The sequence below is a fragment of the Siphateles boraxobius genome, unplaced genomic scaffold (assembly GCF_051911475.1).
Source record: "Siphateles boraxobius isolate OS27281-9 unplaced genomic scaffold, OSU_SipBor_1 77, whole genome shotgun sequence".
Taxonomy (NCBI): Eukaryota; Metazoa; Chordata; class Actinopteri; order Cypriniformes; family Leuciscidae; genus Siphateles; species Siphateles boraxobius.
The window spans coordinates 10812017-10838901 of NW_027509205.1; the positions used below are offsets into that span (position 1 = coordinate 10812017).

Below are 26885 nucleotides of genomic sequence, written 5' to 3' on the forward strand. Positions count from 1 at the left end.
TATTTAGAAGAGATTACAGTGCTAAGGATCTTCTGAACAACGTCACCAAGAGCTTGAATGATTTTTTATTGTTGGAGTTCAATTCCACGTTAAGCCGGTTAGACAAAGAGTGGCACACACTCAAGAGCAGATTCAGGCTGCACTCGACTCAGATGACAGCATTGGTTTATTACAAGGTGTACAAGAAAGCACAACTAGACAGAAAAATTATAATAAGGGTCTCACTCGGATTACAGAGATTATCAAGGTGTTATTTTTGTTTATATCTATTATGACATATGTTTAGGAGATGCCTTGCACAAACAATCTCTCTCTCTCTCTCTCTCTCTCTCTCTCTCTCTCTGCCAGTTCAGATCAGAACCACCCTAGTCCAGATCAGCTCAATAGTGCTTATTGTTACTCTGATCACTACAATCCTGCAGAATTGGGTCATTATGTAGGAGTCTAGGAGATCGTTTGGAAAGACTTTTTTCCACTGCAAAAAGCCCCAGCAGAGCATGGAAATGGGAAATATTTCTACCCTCCAAGGTCAATATGTGCCCTTGTGAAAATCACACATGGATCCATAATTAAAGGCAAGACATGGCAACAGCATAGACACCTTTTAAACAGCAAATCAGAACGCAGGTTTTCCACAGTTTTAGACCAGTGCATTTTTAGGACTTTTCCATTGAGCTTTCCAGGATTTGTCCAGACATTCATGAGATTCATGCTAGAGATTGCTGGTGGAGATTTCCATTTAGATTTCAGGTTATAATAAGCCAATCTGTTGAATTAATAGATTTAAACATTTATAGCTATTTGTTAGTGTACAAGTGGTTCTAATAAGAAGAGGTAAGAGATCCGCTGGATGTTTTCTTTAGATGCTCCTGCATAAAAGTTGTGCTGCTGTGGTAGGCCTATGCCATTTCAGTTTTAGACACGCAGAGCACTATTTTATTCGGTCTCTGTTTAAAAGATTCCCACACTTTAGATCGGGCTCGATAGTTTTGTAATAATGGCTGATTTTCAGCATGCCCGGGAGCCGCCATCATTGGGGAACATAAACAGCGTGAAGAACAGGGTTGGGAATCGAAAACTTGAGGTCAGGAATCGGATACTTGTCAAAAAATTAAAATTTCGATTCCTCCTATCGATTCCTTTGTGAGCATTTCAATATGGCTTAACAAATTCAAGCCCTAGACGACTCACGCGCTGTTTTCAGTGCTACACACACATCCAAAACGTGCACACAGAAAAGGTGATTTTAATTCAATTGTATCTCTGTTCAGTTGTATCTTTTGTTGTCATTGCTTATTTTTTATTTGTTCTTTTTTAATTAATGAGTGTTTACTTGTCTTTAATAATGCTTGAAATACCACAGGGCACAGGCCTTGCGTAAGTGTTCTAGCCTGTTAATTTTTGTTCATGATATTCAGCTACAATTAAATGTTTTGCAATAGGACTAAATGTGAATGATATCTACGTTTTTTTTTTTATACCTTATTGGAATCGAAATTAGGAATCAATAAGAATCGGAATCGATAATTAGAATCGAAATAGGAATCGTTAAAATTCAAACGATACCCTACCCGACGAATCGACATTCCATGCAAACCTACTAATTTACATAATCGATTACGTCGACGTGTCGTTGCAGCCCTATTTTTAAGTGGTTGAGGGGAAATGGGTTTAAGGAACAAAACAGGTCATAATAGTCAACTAGTTGCTGAACAAACAACTGGCAGATTAGAGATACTGCAATTCTGGCCAATAGTGGTGCAGATATGACGTCACGTAGAAGGCCAACCGCTATAAACTAACTACACCACCACGGTCCCACGAATTCAACGTCGCCATCACTAAGCTTCCGGTATGACGATTAATGTCCCCGACTGCCTCTGTAATACCATTTAGCCACTTGTTAGCAAACGCCTTTTTCAAGACACATAACAGCTTAAAAAAAAAATATATATATATATATATATAAAATCACAAGTGGGGTCATACTGATGTATTTTATGTCATAGAATAAAACTGTTTTGAGCTTGTGTTCACCACAGACCTTATTTAAGCCTTTTAACCAAAATTGACTTTGGGGCGATGAAACCGGAAGTGCTAAAATGCTAACTCGCTTTGGCCAACAAAGTGATGTCATACCTGCACCACTCTATAGTGATAAGCCGTTATTTATTTTCACATTATGGCTGATAACCAAGCAATTGCCAGTTGTGACAATTTTGTCTACATTCATTCCGAAGAAAAACTCTAAAAACTTAAAATATATTATTCTAAATGCTACAATTAGATTTAGGCATCACAATATTACAATGTACAGTAATGAACAATACATATTAATTGTAAAAGTTCCAGAAGATTAAAGGCGTTAAATTATTCAAATTCTTAAAGATTAACTTTAAAGGGTTCACCCAAAAATATAAATAGTTATCGTCTCACCCTCATGTCATTCCAAAGCCAAAAGACTTTGTCATTTTCTGAACACAAATGAAGATATTTTTAAAGAAATCTGCGAGATTTGTCTCTCCACTGATAGTCTATTCACCCAGGACGCTTCAAAGCATTCATTAAAGACTAGAGAGATTATAAAATAAATCAATTTTATGAATCAAGCTCACCTCTTCTGAAGAGAAATGATCACTTTATATGATAAACAGATTTAATTAAGCCTTTTATTCACATATAAACATTGATCAGCAAACGTACATGGAGCGCTCATATTTGGTAAAACGTAAGCTCAAGCATGATTCGCCTGGATTTCTTTTAAGATCTCTTTAGGAACGTTTCGAACCATTGGTATTTGATGAATAGACTTTCAGATTTCATAAAAAAATCTTCATTTGTGTTTCAAAGATGAATAAAAGTCGTATAGGTTTGGAAGGGCATGAGATGACGTGAGAGATGACAAAATGTTGCGTTTTTGGGTAAACTATAAGGTAAGTTTTAAGTGAGTACATGTTGGGAAAAAGTCATTTGAATGTAAAAATTAACACACACCATCAAATATCGACATACAACTTATCTGACTGGTATAAATAAGATGATTAAAGTACTTGTGCTGAATTAAGGTGTATTTGATTGGTCAGGGAGTGGTGATTCATTTGAGTCATATCTGCAAGAACTAGTCAGCCCCAGAACTAGAAAGAGAAAGGAAGAGATGGCGCAATCAGAGGAGAGCAAGGACAGGAGTGTGACGCGCTAGTGGGGAGGAGACCGTCCGGGGAGGCGACAGCCGTAACTGGCAGCTGCTCCTATGGGAGGAGGGGGTGAGGGAGCCTGCAACCGCCCTCCAATTGACCAAACACACCAGATCACTCACCTGCCCCAAGGGCAAATAAACCCTTATACTAAACACACAGTTGTAAGAGCTTTCATGTTATTTTCACACACTCTCAAAAGCCACAGACCTCTAGATCACATGCATAACAGTGGTTTAAAAGATAGTTCATCCAACAACAACAAAAAATCTGTCATGAATCTGTCGTATGACTTGAGTAAACCTTCATTTTTCGGTAAACTATTCCATTACATTCTTTTGCACTCAGCAGATATTTTTTAGTGTGGCTGGATGAAAAAAAAAAAAAACTTGGCTCAATGGTCATCAGTAATTATATGTCCATAATTTATAGTATTTCATCATATGGTCATAAAATGTTGTGTTACTACGGTTACAGTGTCTATGGCTGGTTCTCTTGATAAGTTGTTTGAGAGTGTGGCCCACACACTTACAGTTGTGCAACACTATTACTAAGCTGAAAACTGACACATCTCCCCCACATAGTGCTCTCTAACTGAGTGAATGAGTAGAACGGCCCAGTCTTTCACAGACGGATGACACGGTGGTGAGAAGATGCTTGAAGATGCATGACGGTGAATGAAACACCATAGCTGTGATGTCATGAACACTGAATGAACTTCTAAACCCTGTGAATAGACAGAAATGGCTGATCTATCACAAAAAAACACTATTTTTACTATCATTTTATATTATTGTTATTATTATTAAACAAATAATATTGTAAAAAAATTATATTAATAATATCATTAATATCATTTTGGTAACACGGCTAAACATTTGGTATCACTAAAAGGCCCCTTTAAGATACAATAGCACTCAATATGGTGCCATGTATGGTCTCAAAGATATTAAGTTTAGGGATAATACAAGGCTAGCTGTGCAGGAAATGATTTTAATGTCTGGCTGAAAGTTACTGTAGGAGATTTGTGATAGAGATGTGTAGAACTATTTATAATTTATATTACTGAATTAGCTAAAGTAGTAACTGATAAGAAATATATAGCCTATTGTGTGATAATATAGTCCTTGGCTTTTTTAAATAATGAGCTGACTAAGAGTCTGTAAAGGGTGTGTATGACTCATAGTGTTGTGGAAAAATGCATCTTCACATCAAATATAGTTTACAAGATAAACTATGGTTGGATTAGATAATCACCATTTTATAATATTGAATAAAAGGTGAGAGGAAGTGTCTACAGAGAAGGCGTGTCTGTGTGCTAACAGGACATCAAGCACTTAAAGTACAGGAAAAAAAATAGACCAATGCTGTCACTGATTTTCGCATTAACAGCCACACTCGTATAGCAAAAAATTAGCCCCTTTAAAAACGTCTCCAATCTGAAAACAAAGGGCTCTGAGAAGAACAGCGATCGTAACATACATAAATCAACATCCAAAACCACATGAACTCGATCTGCCTTACTGACAGTCTCTGTACTACGGTATTGTGTCTAGCTAAACTGTCAAGGGCTCTCTTTTCTTTGAGGTCTAGATCACTGAACAAACAATAGTCTCAGTCTCGAGGGGAAATAAACGGTCGTATTCATAAACAATGTTCTTCTAGTTCTTAATCACGTTCGGTTCTTTCATTTACACGAGATTAAAAGCATTTTTGATGGTGGAAAATCGTAATTTCTTCCAACACACTCTGGCGGTGTCTAGCGAGCTGTCTACCAAGACAACATGTCTGGGCATCAGATACGCTAGAAACTGCATTTTAGGCATCCAGACATTCTGTCTAGGTAGAGAGCTCGCAAGTTTTTGAAACACAGCCTCTTTCAAAAATTCGCTGAGGCGAAACAGGACCTTCAAACACCAAGACAAAGCAGTAGATACTGTCTGCTTGAGAAGAAATATATGTGACTGTTTTAGCGCCATACGACCTTGGGATTTAAATAGTAGGCTAATATTATTATTAACATTATTAAGGTTATAACTCCATCTCGTACCTTCAGACAGCTCGAGCTCCAACTCCGCCAACTGCTCTCTAACCTCTTTCGGTAGAGCTGCCAAATCCACACCGCGGTCTGCCATCGTAGTGAGAATAAGCTTAAGTTGTTTTAAGTGTGAAGAAGTGCGTTTTGAAAGCCAAAAATCCTCCCGTCAAGACAGAAAACATGAATTAAAAGGTGAGTAACAATCCATCCGGACAACTACTCCTTCCGCCATGCTGTGAGAACTCACCAACACCAACTGCACTGTGCAGTCACGTGATCGCGTTTACCTCCTGTGTGTGAGATCAACCCCACACACACACACACACACACACACACACACACACACACACACACACACACACACACCTAGAGACGACACGCATGCGCCCTCTAGCGACAACACGACAGAAGATGTGATACTGACATGATGTACTATGGCATTCTTTATATTTATATATAATATAATATTATATATATATATATTTAATAAATATATATATTATAAATATTTGAATATGGAAATCATTCAGCAGTAGGGTACTATGGTATTACAATCGTATTGTTATTACCTAAATATATATATCTTTAATATTTGCCTATTTATGCATTTATTTTTAATAAATAGACCATATTTGATGTATAAATGTATATAATTAGTCACACTTCCAAACGTTTTGTAGCCTTTAATAAAAAGGAAGGCTCAAAATAATTTTAGGACTTTTTAGTTTAGTGCAACACTCACTGCCCAATTCTATTATATTGAAACAAAATTATATAGAGAATTATATAAAACATGTTAAGTATGAACAATCTTTCGTGGTGCCTAAATAAGACTAAAGACATTTTTTTTCTTTGTTTAATCAAAACTGCAGCACTGTGTTCAGAGTATTCCACTTCAACATGCATGAAAAATAGTAAATATATATGGTACACATATGTACATTACAAGGGACAATTTTAAAAACTATCAGTCCAACTTGGAGTGAGGCTATTGAAAGACATACTCTTAAACAACCATTTATAATTTTTTCTTTAGCCTATAAGATCATTCTATTCTAAAGGACTTTTGTTTTGTTCAGTCTGACCATCTCAGGGAAATTGCATTCAATTTTACTTGCATGAAATAATTCCATAATAAATTATTTGTGCATTTTGTTGGAATAATGGATCATTAAGTCCATCAAGACAGAAATCTGGTATAACTTTAAAGTGATTAAAGTGAGAGGGGGGAATCAGTCAGGGACCGTCTCAAGGCATCCTTATTAATCTTTACAAATAAAAATAACAACAAATATTTGAGTACAAAGTGTTAGAAGAACAAAAAGAGAATGAGAAAAGAAAGTCTAAAATGAATTCTACTTTTACATCTTACAACAAACAAAAAAGATTTATTATAGATATTTCTATAGTCCTGGCAGCATACAATGAAAAGAAAAATCTTAAAAAATAAAAGTGCCAGTGAAGCTAAAAATTCTCCATTCTGCTCATTTCAGGTCAACAATCCTCTATATGGGTTCTGCTGAACGATTACAGTGCCAGCACATAATATAACAGAAAAGCCAGGGTCAACACTTAAACCAGGAGTCATTCATGAGAAATCGGTCAAGTGGTAAGTTTGATATGCTGTTTGAAAGAAAACCTGACAATCTCTGAGACACCAAACAGAAAAATAACCCAAAATGTTTTTAGTGCATTCTGACAGGCCTATATACATTTTGGACTGATATTGTGTAAATGCAGTATTCGAACTGCAAATAATGACAGAAAATAAATGAGATTACAAGTTACAAATACTGAGCAACGACAGTACATCTTATTCCCTTGTTTATATGCTGCCTTAATTTTGAAAGTGTCTGTTAGTTTGAAACAGTTTGAAAATATTGTGTAAAAAAAGACAAGACCATGTGTTTGGATAAACATCAGGTACAGGTAAAACCATTCAAACAACATTAGATTTGGATACTCTTTGATCCCCTGTAGCCTTCTAGTTTGATGTAATAGCACCCTATTACATCCAGGTGGCAGTATAGAATATGCTCAAAATTAAGGGCAGTGCTCTCTGGCTGTTTAAAGGCATTATTGTTAATTCATTACTTCAGGACTGATGATTCAGATAAAGCTTTTAACATCTGACAGATGCCTGAATGCGATAGGTGGCCAGTCGGGTCAGCGACACGGAGCGAGGATAACCTATAAAGAGGCACTCGTGTGATTCATAAGGCAGAATCCTTGTCTCTTTAAATTTTGATCAGGGACTGTGCATGTTTATGAGTGGATAAGGGAGCAGAGAAACAAATAGTGTTACAAAGTATCGGGATATCAACTTTAACAGTCTTGTAATTGTGAAAGTGACTGAACGGGAGGTTATAGAGGTTCTAGGGCTGTATTACTTTAAAAGTGAGCAGAGAACTATGGAAGTCCATTTCCACCACACAATAAAATGATCTGGTAAAACATAATTATGAGATGTCAAAATTATGACAAAAACATCAAAATTATGAAAAACTTCTACTTTTTATATCATAATTATTACTTGTCTCATAATTTAAACTTAAACTCTCGTTATTACGAGTTTTTGTTATAATTATGACTTTTACGCCATAAATGTTACTTTTTATCTCATTATTATGAGGGGGGGTTTTTTCTATTGCCAACTTAACTCAATCTAAAGTTGAGTAAATTTAAAACATTGTGATCACAGGGAAAGAAAATGGCTAACTTTGGAAAGACATCGACTTCTCAAGACACTGGACTGTGCGCAAGGGTTCTGGACATGACCTCGGACAGTATGCTATTTGCGTTTTGCGAGTTTGTCGTACATAAGAAAACAAAGATAGGACCAAACAAACGACAACTATGAGGTTCTGTAGCCCAAACTGAATGCAATGTGCCAATACAATACAGTTTATATATAGCAAAAAGGTTCCATGCTAACAAGGCAGTCTTAGTGTATCAGTCCTTCACAAATTGCCTATTTTCCGTTGTACATCACTGTACACCCACACAAGAAGCACACATGCACATGTCGATTATAAACGTATATAACAGGTTAAAAATGAGGTAAGATGAGCGAGGGTCAGATGAGGGGGGTGGCCACTTGAAAACTAAAAAAAACTCTAAAATAGCAAGGTAATAGATCGTACAGAACATTAAAGCATCATGTTTCTCTCAAACACACACACACATACTAATACATATATATAAGAATATATAAAGTATTGCATCGTCACAAATCTGAGACGCAGCCTGCATGTGTGTGAATGAATGTGCAATACAGCACATGTACACATACACCGAGTGCACGGTGACAATTCAGGCAATGTCTTTATTGTAGCGTGTGTATGTGCATATGTCTATGGGGATACGTTTAATGACAGGAAGTGCTTTGCAGTCCTACAGCCAGTGGAGGAGCAGGAGGAAGTTAAAGGTAGGAGCAAGAGTTACAGAGGATGCAAAGGAGAACACGGTTTGGAGTCCAGCCCCCATAGTCTATGGCATAGTGAACAACAATCTCCTTCCATCTCACTCTATACGTGTACAGATCTGCCCCCTCTCCCGGGATGCGGAGAGTCCCAGGCAGACTGTTAGCTGCTCTCATCATCTGCTGGACGAGTGGGACTGTGTGGCCATGATGACATGCGATGGCCCACCGCTCTCCCCTCGCTGGCTGCCCATCCCTGCCAGCACCGACATGGCCACCGCCTCAGCCGCAGCACGGGAGCTCAGGCCATTGGGCCCTACTGTAGACGAGGGGCTGTGGGCCAGAGAACTGTGCTGAATGACCGGTGCCGGGGAGCCCGTGGGCTCAGACGTCTCTTTCATGTGTTCCTCTCCTGAGGGACAAAAAAAAAAGAAATGAAAAAGAGATTAGATTATGCAGATGCAAGTGAAATAACCACCACTCAAGCTCCACTTACCTAAGTAGGCGGCTTTCTTCTGGAGGTTGGTGACAGGGCAGTCTTTATGAGCTAACAGCAACTGCTTTAGATGAGCAACTTCGTTTCGCAGATGAGACACCTCATTCTTGTACACATACAAATAAGTGGAAACAAAGTGTGAACATGACACTTGGGGACAAACTTGCAAACACATTTGTATCTACTCAATTTCAAAGTACATACAACAATGCCAAACCATCAATGCACACAACAAAAGCAATGAAAAATAGTATAAATAATTTAAAAAATTAAGTAATGAGAAAACAATATAATAAATAAGTATATCAAAAATATTTGCTTTTATAATAAATAAAAATAAAATATATTATTAACATTTTTGCTGTTATTAATATTATTAATGATGCTCAATTTGAAATATTTGTAATAAATATAATAAAATAAAACAACAAAAACAATATAATAAATAAATGCATACATACACATACATAAAAATATATTTTTTTTATAAAATAAAATATATTAATAATAATTTTATTATTATTTTATTATAATAATTGTAAAAATATATATATATACACATAAATACATATATATATAATATATATATATATATATATATATTAATTATAATAATAATAAAATAGGCTATGTTTGGAATTAGATACTAGCAATAGTACAGTACTGTATATGCAAAGATATAAAAGAAATTAAAAATATTTAAAAAAAATGATTGTAAAATAGTATAACCTCACCCTAACCTTATAACCCATTTACATTAAGTGAGATCTGGTAAATAAATGTTTGCTGCTTTTTTTTTTTGTTCAAACAAAATGTATCTTTAAACTCTAACTTTATCTTATCTTAACTTTTGCCACTTAAAGAGATTACAAAATATCACAGTTGGCATTGATTTTGGTTCAGTCTTGACTCTTTAAATAGAAGTTAAAGACAAACGCATTGCGTTGTGGGATATGGTATCCCACACAGTATATTCTGGTTCCATGCATCTTGTATAAGAAAATGTAGGTACTCCATGAATTGCATACATTTTGAAGAACATGGAGGAACCACTTCTAACACATTCGTCAAGTTGCTAGAAGCAATATTTCAGTGCTCATACAGCCCTGATTTTAGATAAAATTGCAAGTCAAAGAATTTTTCATGCACACTAACCGACAGCGAGACGTTCATGGATGTGAGCTCCTCAGCCTTCTTCTCCAGAGAGTTGACCCACACCTTACGTTTCTGTCTGCAACGAGAAGCTGCTGCTCGGTTCCGCTCAAGGAAGCGCTGCCTTCTCTCATCAGGGTCATCATCAGTCGTCCTCCGCCTGCGACCCCCGGTGGGCTGAGCGGGTGACACCTGAACACAGCAGGACAGAGTAAACGGAGATGTTTACTGCTTAATGCCACAGCAAAGTGAAAGATGCTCCCTGACAAACGCTCCTATTTGTGTAAGCACTCCCTGATTCCTTTTCCACCGACACCGTTCCAGTGCGGGTTCCCGGCCTGTGTCCGTTCTCAAACTGTTCCGTGCATTTCCACTGCAGAAAAGGGGGTTCAAAGCCAGAAAGATTGTTTTGAAAGAACTCTAGACCTAAAAACTTGCTGGTCTCGAATGGAGCCGGAGAGCAGAGGGTGGAGAAATGATGTCGCTGTCTATGGCAGTCTCGCTGAGCAATTTAATAACATTGCACGACATATCTTAATATGCAACGTTATTAAATATGTATGCAACGTTGCTCTTTATGACTAAATATATAAAACTGTGCGTGCGTGAGACTCATCGTGCGAGAGTGTGAGGGAATCAATGGTTTCAGTTTCAATACATCTCCAAAAAGGGCATATGAGAGGACCGGGATTTAATGCGAGCTGCTGGTACGCTAGAATCATACTGTGAACAGCAAAACAGAAGTGCCGGACCGTCTGCACAAACACCAGGACGCACTCACACTGTTTAATTTAAACTGGTTATAGTCAGGTAAACAACACCATTCGTTCTTAAAGTCTGGAAACATTCGCCTGGCCAAGAACAGGTTCTGGCTCCAAAGCGCAGACCATTCTGGTGGAAAAGGGGTATGTCAAAGAAATTCGATAAGAAAGATATTTTTGCAATGTTGATTGCACAGTTTCTGTATATAACTTTACTCACTTTCTGTGTACAACCCATTAATAATTTGAATAATGATTTATTTTTCATGAGTGACAACCATGTTAAAATGCCGGACTGAATCTGAAATTTTGACGATTGACAGTAATAACCATAGCAGTGGACGGGACAAGAAAAATCTGGAGTGACAAAATAGATCTGTGCATTCAGTCTTGTCAATAGACCCGCCACTTGTTCTTTTACCTGTAATGAGTTTCTTTGTTTTTTATTTTATTACTAACTTTTTATTTAATATTTTTAATGCAGTATTTACTGAAAGCATTTGAAGGCTATATGCTAATGTTTTAATGTATTATTTCCTTAGCATTTATCATTTAATAATTAAATTTAATTCATATTTTTGTATTTTCAAATAGGTAAATAAATAAAAGTTACAAAGTTTTTTTGTAAAAACCAGGCGCGTCGCGAGTGTTTTTTGCTAGTTTCAGCCTGACACAGTTATCATTTTCACGTCCTGAGTTGTTTAAATAGCAAATGCATTTGTCTGAAAACGAGGTGTGTTCAGGCGCATTGATGGCGCGTTGCTATTTTGAGGCAACTGAAATAGACTGCGCCATTGACCAACTGAAACCTGGTCTAAAGTCAATGGTGCAATATTATTTTTGTTATTTAAAGAGCGCGTTGTGGACCCTCCCATAGGTGCACATTATAACACACTCTGCTTATTACACGCGCAGCAGCGCACAAACATGCCAAATATTAAAAATAAAAGTATTACAATGTAAAAGATTATATTGTGTACATAAAGATATGGTGGAATCTGGCTTGTCCCGTAGATGGTCTGCTCGCACGTTTTAACCTCGCGCACGAACAGATCCGTTTGCGCTCTGGAGACACATTTGGTCTTTCCACTATCAAATTCCGTCATGTAAATGGTGAATCCGCCATGGCGCGAGCACAACTGGCATTTAAAGGGAATGGGAGATGAGAATCCGATTGGTTTATTGCATATAAAGCCCAAAACACCCATTACTCATTAAGAGAATAAAGACAACGCTTTTAGACCATGTGCCTGGCGCGCCGACAATTTTTCCCGTCGTTAAACTAGCAAAAGTGGATTCAGATACGCCGTAACTGCACTTTAGACCATGCACTTAGATCGTTAAAATAGGGCCCATAATGTTTGCAGTTCAGATAATTCGAGCGTGAAAACGTGCTATACCTGTGGCTGAGCAGGGGATGGGGCGTCTGGATGCTGGACCAGCAGCTGGCTTTGCTCAACCCTCTGAGGTACCATCGCACTGGACCCCATCGCCACACCAAGACAACCCTGAGCAGCGGGCATCTGCTGAGATAATGCTGCCTTCAACCTCTGAGAAAAACAACAAACACACCATGGTAATGTGGCACAAGATGGCATTCTGTCTAATTATAGACAGCTGTTACAGCCGAAACACTTAATTTTATTCCTCTTTCATGTGGAATGGCAAGAAAAGTCATTTCATAAAACTGAACCACAACTTATCAAGCACTGAGGAGAGAAACCATGTGACAGAAGGGAAATAAACACGTGTGAACTTCTGCATTTTAGTTCTATGGATCTGGATGGTCATGTAGATTTTTTTTTCTCCAAATCTTAAGTGAACGCCCTAAGAAACATATCTAGTGGACGATAAATCAGCCTAATTATGTAGACCGACTAGCCTTCAAACCACCCACCAACCAGTCTGTTGTGAAAATATGTATTTTTTGCATATCCCTGGATAACAAGTCTATTTGAAATAAAGACTGTTAATGACAGAGCTGCTTAGTTTCAACAGCCAGTGCTTGTTTGTTGTGAAAACTATCACCCATGTGATGTGCTGGATTAAGACTTTCAACATAGGAACACTAAGAGAAAGCTGTGCATCTGAGTGTTTTGCATAAAGATCCACAGGCTGGCATAGAAAGAAAAAAAGCTTGCCCTCACCATCTTTGCCTCAGTGTGGGGGTTATAACCGGAGGGTGAAGATGAGCCGCTGCTGCTGCCCCCTAATGGAGGGCCGGGAATTCCTGGAATGTTAGGCACCATACACAGGGGCCTCGCCAGCTACACCACAGAGCCAAACGCAAAACACATTATGAGGCAAATTATAAATTACTCCAGAGATCAAAAATAACAGCTCACAAAAACATCATATTGAATTAGAAGTGAATCATTTTTGAGCTACAAGTGGCACTGTGCTGAAACAAGGGGGTTGCATGATACAAAAAACACACTTGGCCTTTAAAATTGAATCACAGCAAAGTCCCTTTAAGGCAAGTCAATTCAGTTGGTGTCCATCTTGGACCAGAGCAGCTATTTTATATATAGGTAATGAGTACAGTTCCTGTGCCCTGTACCATTTTATTCCTGTACTTCAATGAGATCAAAGGACTGACATCTCCAAAACTATTTGTCAGGATTAAATTTCAATAATATATTTCTAATCAGAACAAAGTTTGCTTCTTTAACTCAGAATATGCTAAAAGAAAGTGTTTTAAGGACCTCTAAATATGATGATTCTTTTGCAAATGATCCCTTTCTCAAAATATAAAAGGCAGCTACAGTATATTTTAAGAGTGAGAAAAACAGTATTAATATGATATTAACATTATATACATAATATGATATTGTAAAGACAACCCTTTTTTTTAAATTAAATAACCGATATTAATATTGTTATTGTACTAAAGTCAAAATAATTTATTCAAATGTTACCTGGAAAATATTGACATTAATTCAAACGAATTTTGAGTACAATTTGATTAAAAATAAAATAAAAAAAACATTAACAAAATGTAGAGCTTTAAACAATAAAAAAAAAGTAAATATAGCACTTTCTGTTACTCTGAAATTTTTCTAGTGTTGGTTTAGTATTATTTATATACTAATAGAGTATTTAATTATATTTTTAAATGTGCTTTTTTTATATTTTGTTTTATTTTTAGAGTAGTTTTTAGTACATTTGTAACATGCTTTGTCATTTTTATTAGTTTTTGTTTTGTTTAATATTTTTGTTTAGCTTTAGTTTATTTTTATTTCAGTTTGAGTAATTTGATTATTTTAACTTAAACTTATTTTATTTTTTTTAATCTAATTTTTATATTTCATTTTATTTCAGCTGAACAAAAACATATAGTTTTAGGCCGTTTCTCAATATGCGTTCTTAAGCGATCTTGCATCCTTGTGTTCTTATACTTAACAATAATCCACTGTCGAAGTTTAATTCCAATACTCCAAAACGCAAGTATAGAAGACGCATCAAAAGTACCCGGATGTGTTTTTGATAGCGAGGTTGCATCGAATGCAGACTTGAGAGAATCAACGACGTTATAAGCCTATAAGCTTTAAAAATCTCCTTCTCACTTAAGAGATTCCCGCTGCAAGCTCGCAAATGCAAGACGTCTCGTGAAAGTAAACATTTGTCATTTTGTTTTGCTTCATTTTAAGAAAATGATAAAGACCTGGAGAAAGCCTGCAGTATTTTAATTGGCATATTAAAAAAATATCCTAACATTGACAAAGCATAAATAACATTAAACATATATGCTCGTTTTCACAAATACATGCGATAAAATAAAACGATATAAAACTATATGAAAATAAATGTCTATAATAACATGAAATAAATGTTTTAATAGTTTATGAGATTTATTTGTGATGTTATGTTGTATTTATAGTGCATTGGCTGCTACTTATAATATGCTGGGACGGTCAGTTGAGCAACAAGATCACAGCACATCTCAATTCTCACAAGGATGCGTTCTGTGTCCTCGCGTCCTTCCGAGTTCGTTCTTTCAAAGTAGCCTGGCAAGACCGGCCTCCACGAGAACGCAAGTCCGTTCTTGGAATTGAGAAACAGCCTTAGTTTCAATTAACAATAACAACACTGAATTTTCCACAGACCCCCAGCACCATGTTGCAGACCCCAGTTTAAAAAACAGTTTTACAGTAAACAAAAAGTCGAGTGTTAAGGCCCGTTCACACCAATGACGATAACTATAATGATAAAGATATACAACTATAATGATAAAGAAAGACAAATCTTTCTCAATGTAAAAGAATGGTCACACTAATCCACACCGTGTATTGTTAACTTTAACAATAATGGCACATAAAGACGATATCATTTGAATCACTTTTGGGATGATTTTTTTCCCAGCTGATGAAAGATAAAAATTGACAGCCAATCAGAATCCATCCTGTTTTAAAAGAGTTTGAGCATTTAAACTGGCAGACGACAAAACTCCAGCACATGCTTAGAATAAACAGAATGATATCATTCATTGGTGTGGATGCTAATATAGTTATCGTTATAGTTACCGTTCTTGGTGTGAACGGGCCTTTACAGACTATCCAATTCTTTTCCTTCGAGTTGTCCGTCTGCTTATACCAGGAGTGTCCGATCCTGCTTCTGGAGGACCACTGTCCTGCAGAGTTCAGCACACCTGAACCAGCTAATCAAGGTCTTATTGGCATTCTAGAAATTTCCAGGTAGGTTTGTTGAGGCAAGTTGGAGCTAAACTCTGCAGGACAGTTGCCCTCCAGGATTGAGTTTGGACACCCCTGCCTTATACTGTTTCTGATTACAGTATAAGTTCAAATGATGTATTGTAAATCAGTGGATTCCGTACTAGTAAATACACTTCAAACTTACAGATATTACAGAGGGCATCTGCATAGGACCTGGAAGCACAGGAACGGTTTGACCATTGGGAAGCATCATCATTGGGTACGGCACTGTGGGAGACCTGAAAGAGAAGTAGAGAATTTTCCAGATTGCGCAAGCAGCAACACCAAATCAATGCACAAACTTAAGTTCTGCTCTTTTTTTTCTCTCATTCAATGCCAATAATAGAGCATTTGCCTCCGCAGTGAAAACTGAACTTTGGTCAGGGATGTGTATACACTGACACAGTGGATTTGTTGCAAAAGCTGCTGCCATCTGATTTCCAGATTTAGATCTGTCTATGTATATCAGGGTATGTTGTGTAATGAAATAAACAGTGCTTTTCAGATTTTTCATGTAGGTTTAAACAAGAGATTTTCAGGTACAGAAATTGTAATCTAATGTATAACTATATAACTATAGATCAACCTTTATTAAAGTCAATAAGTGAAGAGCAGTTAAAGATGCATAAATAATGTTTTGAAATGTTGAAAATATAAAACGTTAAATACTGTTATTTGAAATTATATAAATAAATAAAAAATACTTTAAATGGGTCATCGGATGCCTATTTTCCACAAGTTAGTATGATTCTTTAGGGTGTTCATGTAAAGTTTGTAATATACTTTGGTTAAAATTCCTCAATGGTTGTATAAAACAACACCTTTTTTTACCTCCTCAAAAACAGCTTTGTTCACAGTAGTGATGCGCGGATCGCGGTTATACCCGCAGGATAATCCGCAGATCAGGCGGATCAAGTAATAAAAATAACGCTCTGATTAAATGCGGGTGGTCGCAGGTTGATATGATAAATCATTAATAACGTAAATATTAACTACATTCTCTAAAATATGAGCATGTTTAAAACGTAATTTTTCCCAAATTTAAACCAAAAGGCCAATCAAGCAGCATTCCTCAGTTTTGTTACCATTAGAGATGTCCGCATCAGCTCTCTTGCGTCACGAGTCTGCTGTTGAAGGTGATCATCTTTTTATCATAACGCTTAACACATAAGAATGTTTGCAATTTGACCATTGCATAGGGTACGGATCTAAATCAGAGAAAAGTATTAGTGCGGGTGTGTGGCGGGAGATGATTTGTTTTTGGCTGCGGATTCGGGTGACGTTGGAGCTCATCCGCGCATCTCTACAAGGAAGGTTCATTGGCTTCCATACAGACTTTCGATTGGTAATGTTCTGTAGGCAAGTTCTGCTCTCTTCCTGTCGACTATCTGACCAAACATTCTTGGGAAGTCAAGTATGGCATCATAAATGAGCCAGCTGCCCACATTTTCCTAAGAATTACCATCACACCAACCTAAAGCAGCACAGTGAGTCATATAGAAAGGATTCAGAGAATAAAGCTGTCGGCCCAAAGCAACGGCTCCTCATTGATACGCTGTGGCTGTTCTCTTACCCCAGTGTGCGGTTGGACGGCGGGGTATGTGTGATGACGGAGGTAGGAGAGGGCATGGTGGGCTGTAGGCCGTCATAACCCAGGTGCAGGGGGAGAGACACAGGACGCACTATGGCAGGGGTGGGAGCCGAACTGAAGGCAGGCTTTGGAGGAGAATCCTGTAAGGTAGATAATCAGCCAGCTAAGCACAAACATCTCATAGCATTGAATTCAAAGGCAACACTGTTTACTTCCAAAATGGATGTCACCTAGTCATGATTTTTTGTTTAGTGATGCAACACATCTAGTTCATTCAATGCCAAATACCTAGTTTAGTGAAATGTATAATTATGGTCTCCACAGCTCAGTGGCCACTTGAATGCCAAATGTGTGCTAGCATACGTTACCATAAACTATTCTATGTATTCTACAAAAAGTTTTAATTTTATTTTAAATGTATTTTACTTTAATAAATGAAATGCATTATTTGGATAATTATATAAAAGATTAAATATAATGATACACATAAAAAAATTAAAATAAAAAAATTAAATTAAATTATTAACATTTTTTTTAAATGTAGTATTACAAATAATATTTTAACATAGAAGTGAACAGTGAAATGATATAAGTGAATGTTTCAAAAAAAAAAATTGCATGCATTCCAGAAATAGTATTCAGTTTTTACTCCTTTTGCATTATTGACGTGCCAGCATGATTTGAAAACAATCTAAAGAGCATCTTGTGCTTCAATGCAAGATCATCTGATTTGTCTGTACAAAGATTCACATGATCAATGTCACAAATTTACCTGATTAGTGACCTAGAAATAATACAGAATCCTAAATATTAATTTTACATTTTATAAAACATATAACATTTTAAGTGTAAATAAGTTTGAACTGCAGATATCAGTGGTCTCAGACTTTTGGGCTTTACTGTATCTGCTCTAGCACAGTTTGGTTTGCATAAAGCCTGTACCTGTCCTCTGCCTATGGGCTCTCTGCTGCTATCTGACATGCTGGAGAAGGAGTCAGGGCTGTCAGGCGGAGAGGAGTCCACCTCCACGGGGTCCTCCTCCTTCACCTTAATGTCTGAAGGCGTCTGCAAACTCATGTCTAGAGCTCCCGAATTAGGAGCCGGCAACTACATGGAAAAAAGAAAGAGAGATGAAGAATGTGATAGACGGAGAGAGGGCTAGACAAGACAGTGTTACACGAGAACTGATAGGCAACTCTGCAGTCCATAAATCTGAGTTTTGGCAGCAGGCAGCCAAAGCTCCTCATGTTTGGAGCACGTCTGACTGTATGACTGAATCCATCCACCCAGTCCCGCAGCTCACCGGGTTCTTGGCCCTCTTGTCGTCATCTTCCTGGCCTTTAGGGAACTCCTGCTCGAACGAGCTGGCCAGCTCATTGAAAAGGCCCACCTCTTCACAGTTTTTCAGGAAACGAGTGGGAGTTGGCGTCTGGTCTGGGACAGAGAGTGAGAAACCGAGAGATCTCATTGTTTCCTTATGCAAGACATGGACAATATAAACTCTTCCATGCCGCTAAATGGCTGCATGCGGCAGTACAAACCAAATCTGCTTACGATTTACCATGATAAATCTGAGAGAGTTCAAGGTTATTACTTTTGTGTGTTTTTTCCCCAAAGGTTTAACAAGACAAAAAAAGCATATTGAGAAATTCCCCCCCTTAAAATTACTAGCTTAAGGGGAATTAGCTTCACTCAATAGCTATAAATTAATGATATCAAATTGCATTGTTAAATCTCTACACTAATTGTTTTGTCAGTGCCACTGAAACCAGCATTCCTGGTTACCAATTCCCACAGAAGTAGTGACACACAAAAACGTGGATGTAAATATGGGGATGGATGGTAGGGACATGAACCAACCAAAGACAAATTAATAATCACTATAAATATTTATTTAATTGATATAATAATGCATAATGTATGACGGTACATTTTGAGATTCTGTCGGTTTCACTGTACATCACTTTTATTCTTTTTATGACTGGGCCTTTATATTGGGTGGTCGTGGCCTAATGGTTAGACAGTCAGACTGGTAACCAGAAAGTGGTAAGAGGAAATGATTGAGGTGCCCTTGAGAAAGACACCTAACCCCCAATCGCTCCCTGGGGGCCACAGTGAATGGCTGCCCACTGCTACGTGTGTGTGTGTGTGTGTGTGTGTGTGTGTGTGTGTGTGTGTGTGTGTGTGTGTTTGTGTGTGTGTGTGTAAAAATATACACACCATACTTGGCTACACGTCAAGTCACTTAATTAAAAATAATATGTTTGAGGTACTGTGTGTTCATACTATCATATTGTCTGGGTGCAAAGTACCTGCAATGATGACTGAGTCCGTTCTGGCGGGTCCAAAATTCAGCGTCATTTGATGTTTGTGTTTGTGGACAGCTAGGTGGTCCTCATTAGTAAACCTCTACATAGGGACACATATGAACAGATGGATTACGAGACAAATCTGTCTAGAAGAAGAAAGAGGAGCATTTCATGACCTCAGGGCAGAGACACACTTCCAAAGGAAGAAGAGGGAGTGGCATTGACAAGATTTGTCTTTCGAAACAGATAATGTAGGCCAGAGAGAACTTCATAATGATCGTTTTTCACCAAACCCGTGCCCTACTCAATGTCTCTGAGGTATAGGATGTAACTATACAGTGTCAGTGTCAAAGACTTACAGTAGAAGTGGCGTCTGTTTCACAGCTGACCTTTGTACCCTTATACAACCTCCAGGCTTACAATGCCTACGTTTCTTTACGCTTCCGTTCAGAAGTGCAGCTAAAGCATTACACTGTATGTATTGAACTTCCACATTTGTCAAACAATAAAAAATGCCTTTCAGAACAGTCCAAAAATACATTGTGCAAATAACAAAAGTGCTGATGCTAAGGTGGAGTTTTGTGGTTTAACCCACTGCCCGATCTTATGCATGCAAGACACAACAGCTCATGGGCTGAGCAAACTACACACAGATGTATTCAATTAACATTTATGACAGGCATTCATGCATTCTCCAATGTGCTTTCATATTAACCTTATATTTAACAAAACAGCTGTTCTGATGTTAAAACCCTGCGCCGCACATGCACAGCTAGTGAATCGTGGATATTTAAGAAACCATTTCCACAAGTATTAAAGATGCTTCTTTAGAATATGATGAATTAAATTGTTATGATCTGACAGATAACAGTGAAACAGCTATGCTAAGTAGGAATGGGAATCTAATGAATCTAATGAATGTAAAGATTTTGTTTCTAAATTTACAAGAATTCTTGAAAAAGATATTTGCACAGTCATTTTGATGACGTTAATTAGTCTTTATAGAACCAGACTATTTTCATATAGTCAACTACATAACAAATGAATTGTATTAATAATATAATATGAACAGCAGGAGTAAGTACAACATAAGATTTTATACAGTAAGATGTAAACTATGTTTTTGATTCACTAAAAAGTACCGGTTCATAAAAGTAATTCAATTGGGAATCAGACTACTTTGGACGTGTTCTTATGTTTTTTACTTAAAATAATTATTTGCTGACATAATCTGCAATAATCTGACAACAATGTTTGCTCTGCATGTTTTTGTTTCATTCATAAGAAAAGATTCACAAGTCATTAATACAAGAATCGGTCTACATTGGTTGTGATGTATGTTTTTGATGAACTAAAAAGAACCTGCTAAAAATAGATGTATGCTTGGTAATAGGACAACATTGTTTGAGCCCCATGTTTCTGATTCAGTAAAAAAGAACTGATTTAAAGGAGTGATTTGTTCAGAAATCATACTACACAAGTTGTGTTATGTTTTTGATTCAATAAAAATAACTGACTCAAAATAGCTTACTTAGGATTCTGACTACATTGGTTGAAATGCATGTTATTGACTGGAAAAAAGTGTCATTTGTACAGGAATTTAGACTACACTTGTTGTGCTTTATTTGTTTTATTCATTAAAAAGAAGAGTTTGAATTGGACTACACTGATTAAACGTGATTCAGTTCAGCGTTTGCCAAAATTAACAGTTGTTTAAAGAAGCACCTCCACTACTCAATCCTTGCGGCCTTTTCCAAAACAACTCATGCGGAGGTGGAGCTTCTAAGATTATCTTTTCCTCTTTCTGAGTGGATTTCATGACTCAAGCCATGTTCACTGGGCTCCACAGTCTTCTTTAGATTATTTCTGGCTCCATGTCATGGCTACAGTTCAGCAGTGACAGCGCAAAGTGGAAACACAGTCAAGTGTCAGAAGCTTATTTTTAGCTGTGCCAGCATCACCAATACAACAACTGCATGTCTCATAGCTTCTTCTCACTCAACTTAAATGAGTTACTCTGGCAAGGACAACACATGATGACAACACAAGGACAACAGCTTGACTGAAGGAAATAGAAAAACTAATTAACACCAACAAACAAGAAATGCAGCTAGATTGCCTTGCATGCAGTAGACTTCGTTTTTATACTTCCTCTATTGTAGCCATATCTTGTGCTTGTATCTTCCTCTAAGAAAGAAAAATGCGACTATCGGGAAATGCAACAAATAGTGCTGTTCTAATAGTCAAGAATGAATTACGTTATACAGCGTAAAAGTTGGGTGTAACGGTTCTCTGTAAAAAAAAAAAAAACGTATCTTCTTCACGTATGTTTTGGTACGCACTTGCACCGCTGTTAATATCAAATCTGTCGAGGCATATATAATAAGGTAACACAAAAATGCATAGACCACTAATGCGTGTTTCTGTCAATTAATACACTACCGATGAGTTTCACGTGAGGATAGCTACCCTATCATCTGTTAGAATGTAAATCTCTTGTTGACAAAAGTGTTCCTCGTGTGTTGGTGTTGTAGTTCAGCATAGCAAGCGAAGGAGACACGCCGATGATAGAGACGCTGCGTGCATCACATAAATCTCCTGTCTGGGAACAATCCCAATACGTTACAACAGCGAAAAACACCTGGACAGTCACTCTTTGTAAACTTTGTTTGATGCGAGTGCCGTATGCTCTAATATGACCAGTTATTTTTGCCGTCATCACGGCATAAAGGTGTTGATAGCTTGCGAGCCCAGATGAGAGCTGAACAGCACACATTGCCTTCTGTGTTTAAACAGGCACTCAGAACGAATTCAGACCGGCACAAAACAATAACGAAACTGCTGGGCAGGGATCAACAATAAGGACTGCCCGATGGACAGTGAGTAAGACGCTCGGGCCAGTTGGCGGAACCGTCACTGTCCCGATTGGGCCAGCGCTGCAAACTCACAGAAGTTCATTTACGTGTGTTTTTAAATCTTGCCAATTTAAACATTTTAGTGCAAAAAGGTGCAAAAGAGAACTTGTGCGTGCTTGTGTGAGAAGTTTTGTGTGCACACTCATCCGAAGCGCACACACGTCTCAGACAGCGTGTGAATACTACATTGATTTCGCTTTCATGTCTTCTTGCACTTGAATGGACAAATTCATAGAAAAATCATGCCAACATGCCCACCTTGACATGCAAACACAGTAGATTATGTCTTCAGAGAACATAAACAGTTGAGAAAGACAACGCATTAGTACAGTATCAGTATTTGATCAGTTTGTACAAAGAAATCTCTCACTGCTTTTGACTAAATAACTTTTGTAACTTTAATAAGGCTTAATCTTTATTTAATTTATACATTGAAGATTATATGCAGTGTTATTTTACATTCGATTACACTATCAAGGCTCAAAATTGCGACAATTTTGGTTGCATATGCTCCCGAAGTTAAATGCAACCTCAACATTTATTTGGGAGTATTTGTGCGTGTGCAAATAATTATTGTGGTGCAACCTTTCTTCTAGAGATGCACCAATCGACTGGCCCATAAATCGGAAACGGACGATTTTTGCTCCAAAAACATGATCGGCAACCGGCTGGTTTTTAGTTTCATTTTGGCTGATCTCTTTTCTGGACTTGCACACAAACTGCATTGCAATCATTTCCAGAAATGTCATTCATTTGAATTTATAATGAAGTCTGCGAAAAGAGACGGGACATGCTGAAGACTGATTTAAAGAGGAGAGCGCAGACGCACAGCAGAGAAAATACCAGGGACAGCAAGATCACAGTTCACGATGCTCGAAATATGGGTAGAAAAATATAAATATTAAATTGGGGTGGGGGTTTATATGAATGGATCTCTGAAGGGAACTGGCTGTCTTTAGAATAGTTTCGATGGCATTTTCTTTTCCTCTTCCAATCTGTGTAAAGGAATGTTTATAAACGCAGCTGCTTTTTGTAGAGAAACGCTTCTTTTCCATAAGCGCCACCTGCTGTCAGATAGTGAATTGGCATTTTCATTCAGTCCGTCTCTTTTTGTTTTGTGCAGGTGTCTTGTTATGTAACATATTTCACAAAGCTAAAGTCAGACCATTTGTAATTCAATCTAAGTCTTGAAATTATGCAATCTAATTTAAATCAAAAACAACTGCTCGTACTACACGTGTGTTGCATCTTTGTTTGGATCGTGATTAAAACGCAGTGGTTGCCTGTAATTTCAAATGGCAACAGAAGTTTTTTTAAGGCCATTTTAGCCTGTTATAGAGCAAATAAACAACAAATAAAATAGGCAACCGGTATCGGAATTTGCCATGAAAAGTCATAATCAGTGCATCATTATTACAGGGTTCCTACGCATTCTCCATTTCAAAATTTCTTTATTCTTAAGTGCTTTGCTCTAATCGCGATATAGTGTATGTAAACCGCAAAAGTATAGGCTTATGTCTAGGACAGTTATTCATTTGTTGTGGGTTTATCCAAAATTTTTTTGCACTTTTCAATGCACTTTCTTTGTTGTAGGCATACAGAGTTAACTTACATTCTTTCAGCAGTCAGTTATAGGCCTAACATAGGCTATTCAAGAAGGGGGGCTTCAAAGATGGCCAAATCAAATTTTTATTTTTATTTTACTAATTTGTTTATTTTAAGTTATATTGTGCTTTGTTTGTATAATATCTGCTGGAATGTTAAAAATGTTCAGTGTTAAATATTTTTAAATTTGATTTTTTTAATTAGATTTTTTTTTCTGAAAAGCTAGACAAATTAGTAAAAAGCACATTTTTACTATTTAATTAATGCAATGGTGAAGAAATTGGCAAAATAAATGGAAAAAATTTGGCTTTCGGCCAAGCATTTAATTATTATTCCGCTTCGGGCTATAATTTTAATTTCGGTGCATCCCTAGTTTAAAAGATAAAGTACAACTTACTGAAATCCATATCATGTCTCATTTAATCTCTCAATCAGTGTATCAACCGCAGAAAGTAGGGGTGTGCCCATATCATACCGTCCACGATAATACCGGTATACATTTTTACATGATAAAAAAGTGTCATATCGCGATATCAATGATATAGCGACGCGATGACGTATGGCGCATTTACGTTCCCTAGCACGCACAACAACAACACCTGTCTGAGCGCGAGAGCAGCCTGTCAGCCTCCGATGACGATTTAGCAATTTCACAAACAGCTTGAGTGTTCAGCGGGGCTGCCGACGCGCGTCTTCTCTCGCGCGCGTTTAGGAGTCGGGACATGACTGAATGGTCTCTTGCACAATCGGGCCATCAGTGCATCGTAACTGAAGTTTATAATTTTCAAGTCTTCTTAATTCTTATCAGTTTAAACATTCAAGCGGTTTTAAACTATCCAGTAAGCTACTCGCGCACTCTCTGAGAGAGTTGCACTGCGTGCATACATAGAGTACCTAGGCTACAGCTCGCGAGAAACTAAAGTTATTTTTCGCGGATTATATCGCTTTAATGGGGGGGAAAACGCAAAATTGTGCAAAACTTCCGGTCTTGGTAAGTATACACATAAACACAGTCGGTTATGTATAAAACGCATGTGACAGTGTGACAGTATAATGAAAACAGCAATGGATCCGTGCACTAGCTGTAAAAGTGACAGCAGCCATAGGCTATGCGTCGTCATTAATGTTGTCGTCAAAACAACAAAAGATAGCTTTAATTGTAATGAATGAGAATTATTAGCCTATGTATTTAATTTAATCAGGAAACAGAACTAACTGACTGTGTTATTTTACATTTGATTACTTTATTATGTTTCTGTAGTATTTCTGAATACTGGTGTTAGACAAACACACATTTAAAATTTAATTCAAAGATTGAAATCAAGCTTCCTTGTGTTGTGTTAACTCTTACAAAATTACCACATTGTAAAAACGCAATGAGTGAGCAAACATTTAGGCGAGAGACATAATAAGAAAATTTTCAACAACAACAAAAAAAATGGCTATATCGTCATAAATATCATTATCGCAAATATTCTTGAAATATCGTGATAGAATTTTGAGGCTATATCGCCCACCCCTAGCAGAAAGACATCAATAAAACAGCTTGTGAACCGGGGTGCCCAATCTTGTTCCTGGAAATCTAACTTCCTGGAAATTTCATCTCCAACCCCGATCATAAAAAACTGAAGCAGCTAGATATGGCTAAACCCAAGAAAAGCCATTTAAAGGTGCCTTGTGTAATATCCGCAAAAAAAATCAATTCATACTCCACATTCCATACCAGATGGGGGCAGTCTACCTCCAGAAAGTGAATTGATCTACTCTAGAGTAACAAACGAGAAATGGCATAGTCTCTATGCTCCGCCTATACCTTCACAACGACCCTAGAGCCATAGCCGAGCCAACTCCTACTAGAGGACGTTTTGAGTCCAGAGGAACGTTGGTTGATGTCAAGTGATTTTTAAATGACATCTTAAAGCTACTCCCTTTCACCAGTGAATGTTCATATTCGTTTTGTTCATATTACATTTTTATTGTTAGTTTGAATTACATTAATTTGACAGACAGCATTCGCTGCTGTTGACCAAGCTAGCGCCATTCAGAGCTGCCAACTCTTACGAATTCACCGTCACTGATTCTGTCAATGTTATTACGCAATTCAAACAAAAAATACCGTTTTGGCGCTTGTAAATGTTAACGTTACACGACAGATCCCTAGCCGAGTGAACCGATCATCTCTACTAGCTAATAGTAAAAACACACGAACGCTGTTGAAAGATACAGTATGCTACAACTTACCAAAATGTATTCTTCATACATAATACCGACCAAACATTTTTTTAATCAGCGTGCAGAGGTCAATAACATAGCTGGAGAAAAAAAATGTGAGATTTACCTCAAGAAAGCAATTTAGTAAACATTATATAGCTCACGTAGTTCTCATTACACCTTTCAATGTAGCCATCGCTAACTTTAGAACTTATATCGAACAGCCTTTGATACATTTCTATGTTATAACTTCCCGAAAAAACTAAACAAACATATAAAACAAACTTCTAGCGAAATACTAACAGCATCTTACTTACCAATCCAAAAGAAATGTTGCAAGTTCGGAGTCAAACCTCATTTTTTTCATTTCCATTAGTTGTCTCCAACGATGGAAAACAGTGCCAATGTTAACTCTGGTTCTGCTCCTTTTTTTATCCGATTTTATTTGTGATTCCGAGCGCGTTTTTTTCCCCTGTAGCG

At 37.3% G+C, this 26885-nt stretch overlaps 2 protein-coding genes across 3 annotated transcripts in view; both read right to left on the bottom strand.

Annotated features, from left to right (window-relative positions):
* dip2ba (disco-interacting protein 2 homolog Ba) overlaps positions 1-5598 on the bottom strand; it is a 67494-nt gene extending 61896 nt beyond the window's left edge. Inside the window, exon 1 of the mRNA XM_077218229.1 lies at positions 5245-5598. Coding sequence (XP_077074344.1) covers positions 5245-5329 — 85 coding nt within the window. The 5' untranslated portion in view covers positions 5330-5598. The remainder of the gene's footprint in view (positions 1-5244) is intronic.
* A 993-nt stretch (positions 5599-6591) lies between these two features.
* The window catches only part of atf7a (activating transcription factor 7a), a 32908-nt gene continuing 12614 nt past the window's right edge, over positions 6592-26885 (bottom strand). The window contains exons 3-13 of one of the 2 annotated variants that reach the window (XM_077218385.1): positions 19678-19774; positions 18669-18799; positions 18308-18472; positions 17348-17505; positions 15920-16013; positions 15017-15106; positions 13210-13329; positions 12463-12612; positions 10305-10493; positions 9150-9255; positions 6592-9065 (exon numbers count right to left, since the gene is read on the bottom strand). In XM_077218385.1, coding sequence (XP_077074500.1) covers positions 8830-9065; positions 9150-9255; positions 10305-10493; positions 12463-12612; positions 13210-13329; positions 15017-15106; positions 15920-16013; positions 17348-17505; positions 18308-18472; positions 18669-18799; positions 19678-19774 — 1536 coding nt within the window. In that variant the 3' untranslated portion in view covers positions 6592-8829. The remainder of the gene's footprint in view (positions 9066-9149; positions 9256-10304; positions 10494-12462; positions 12613-13209; positions 13330-15016; positions 15107-15919; positions 16014-17347; positions 17506-18307; positions 18473-18668; positions 18800-19677; positions 19775-26885) is intronic. The other variant, XM_077218386.1, reaches the window with a different exon arrangement.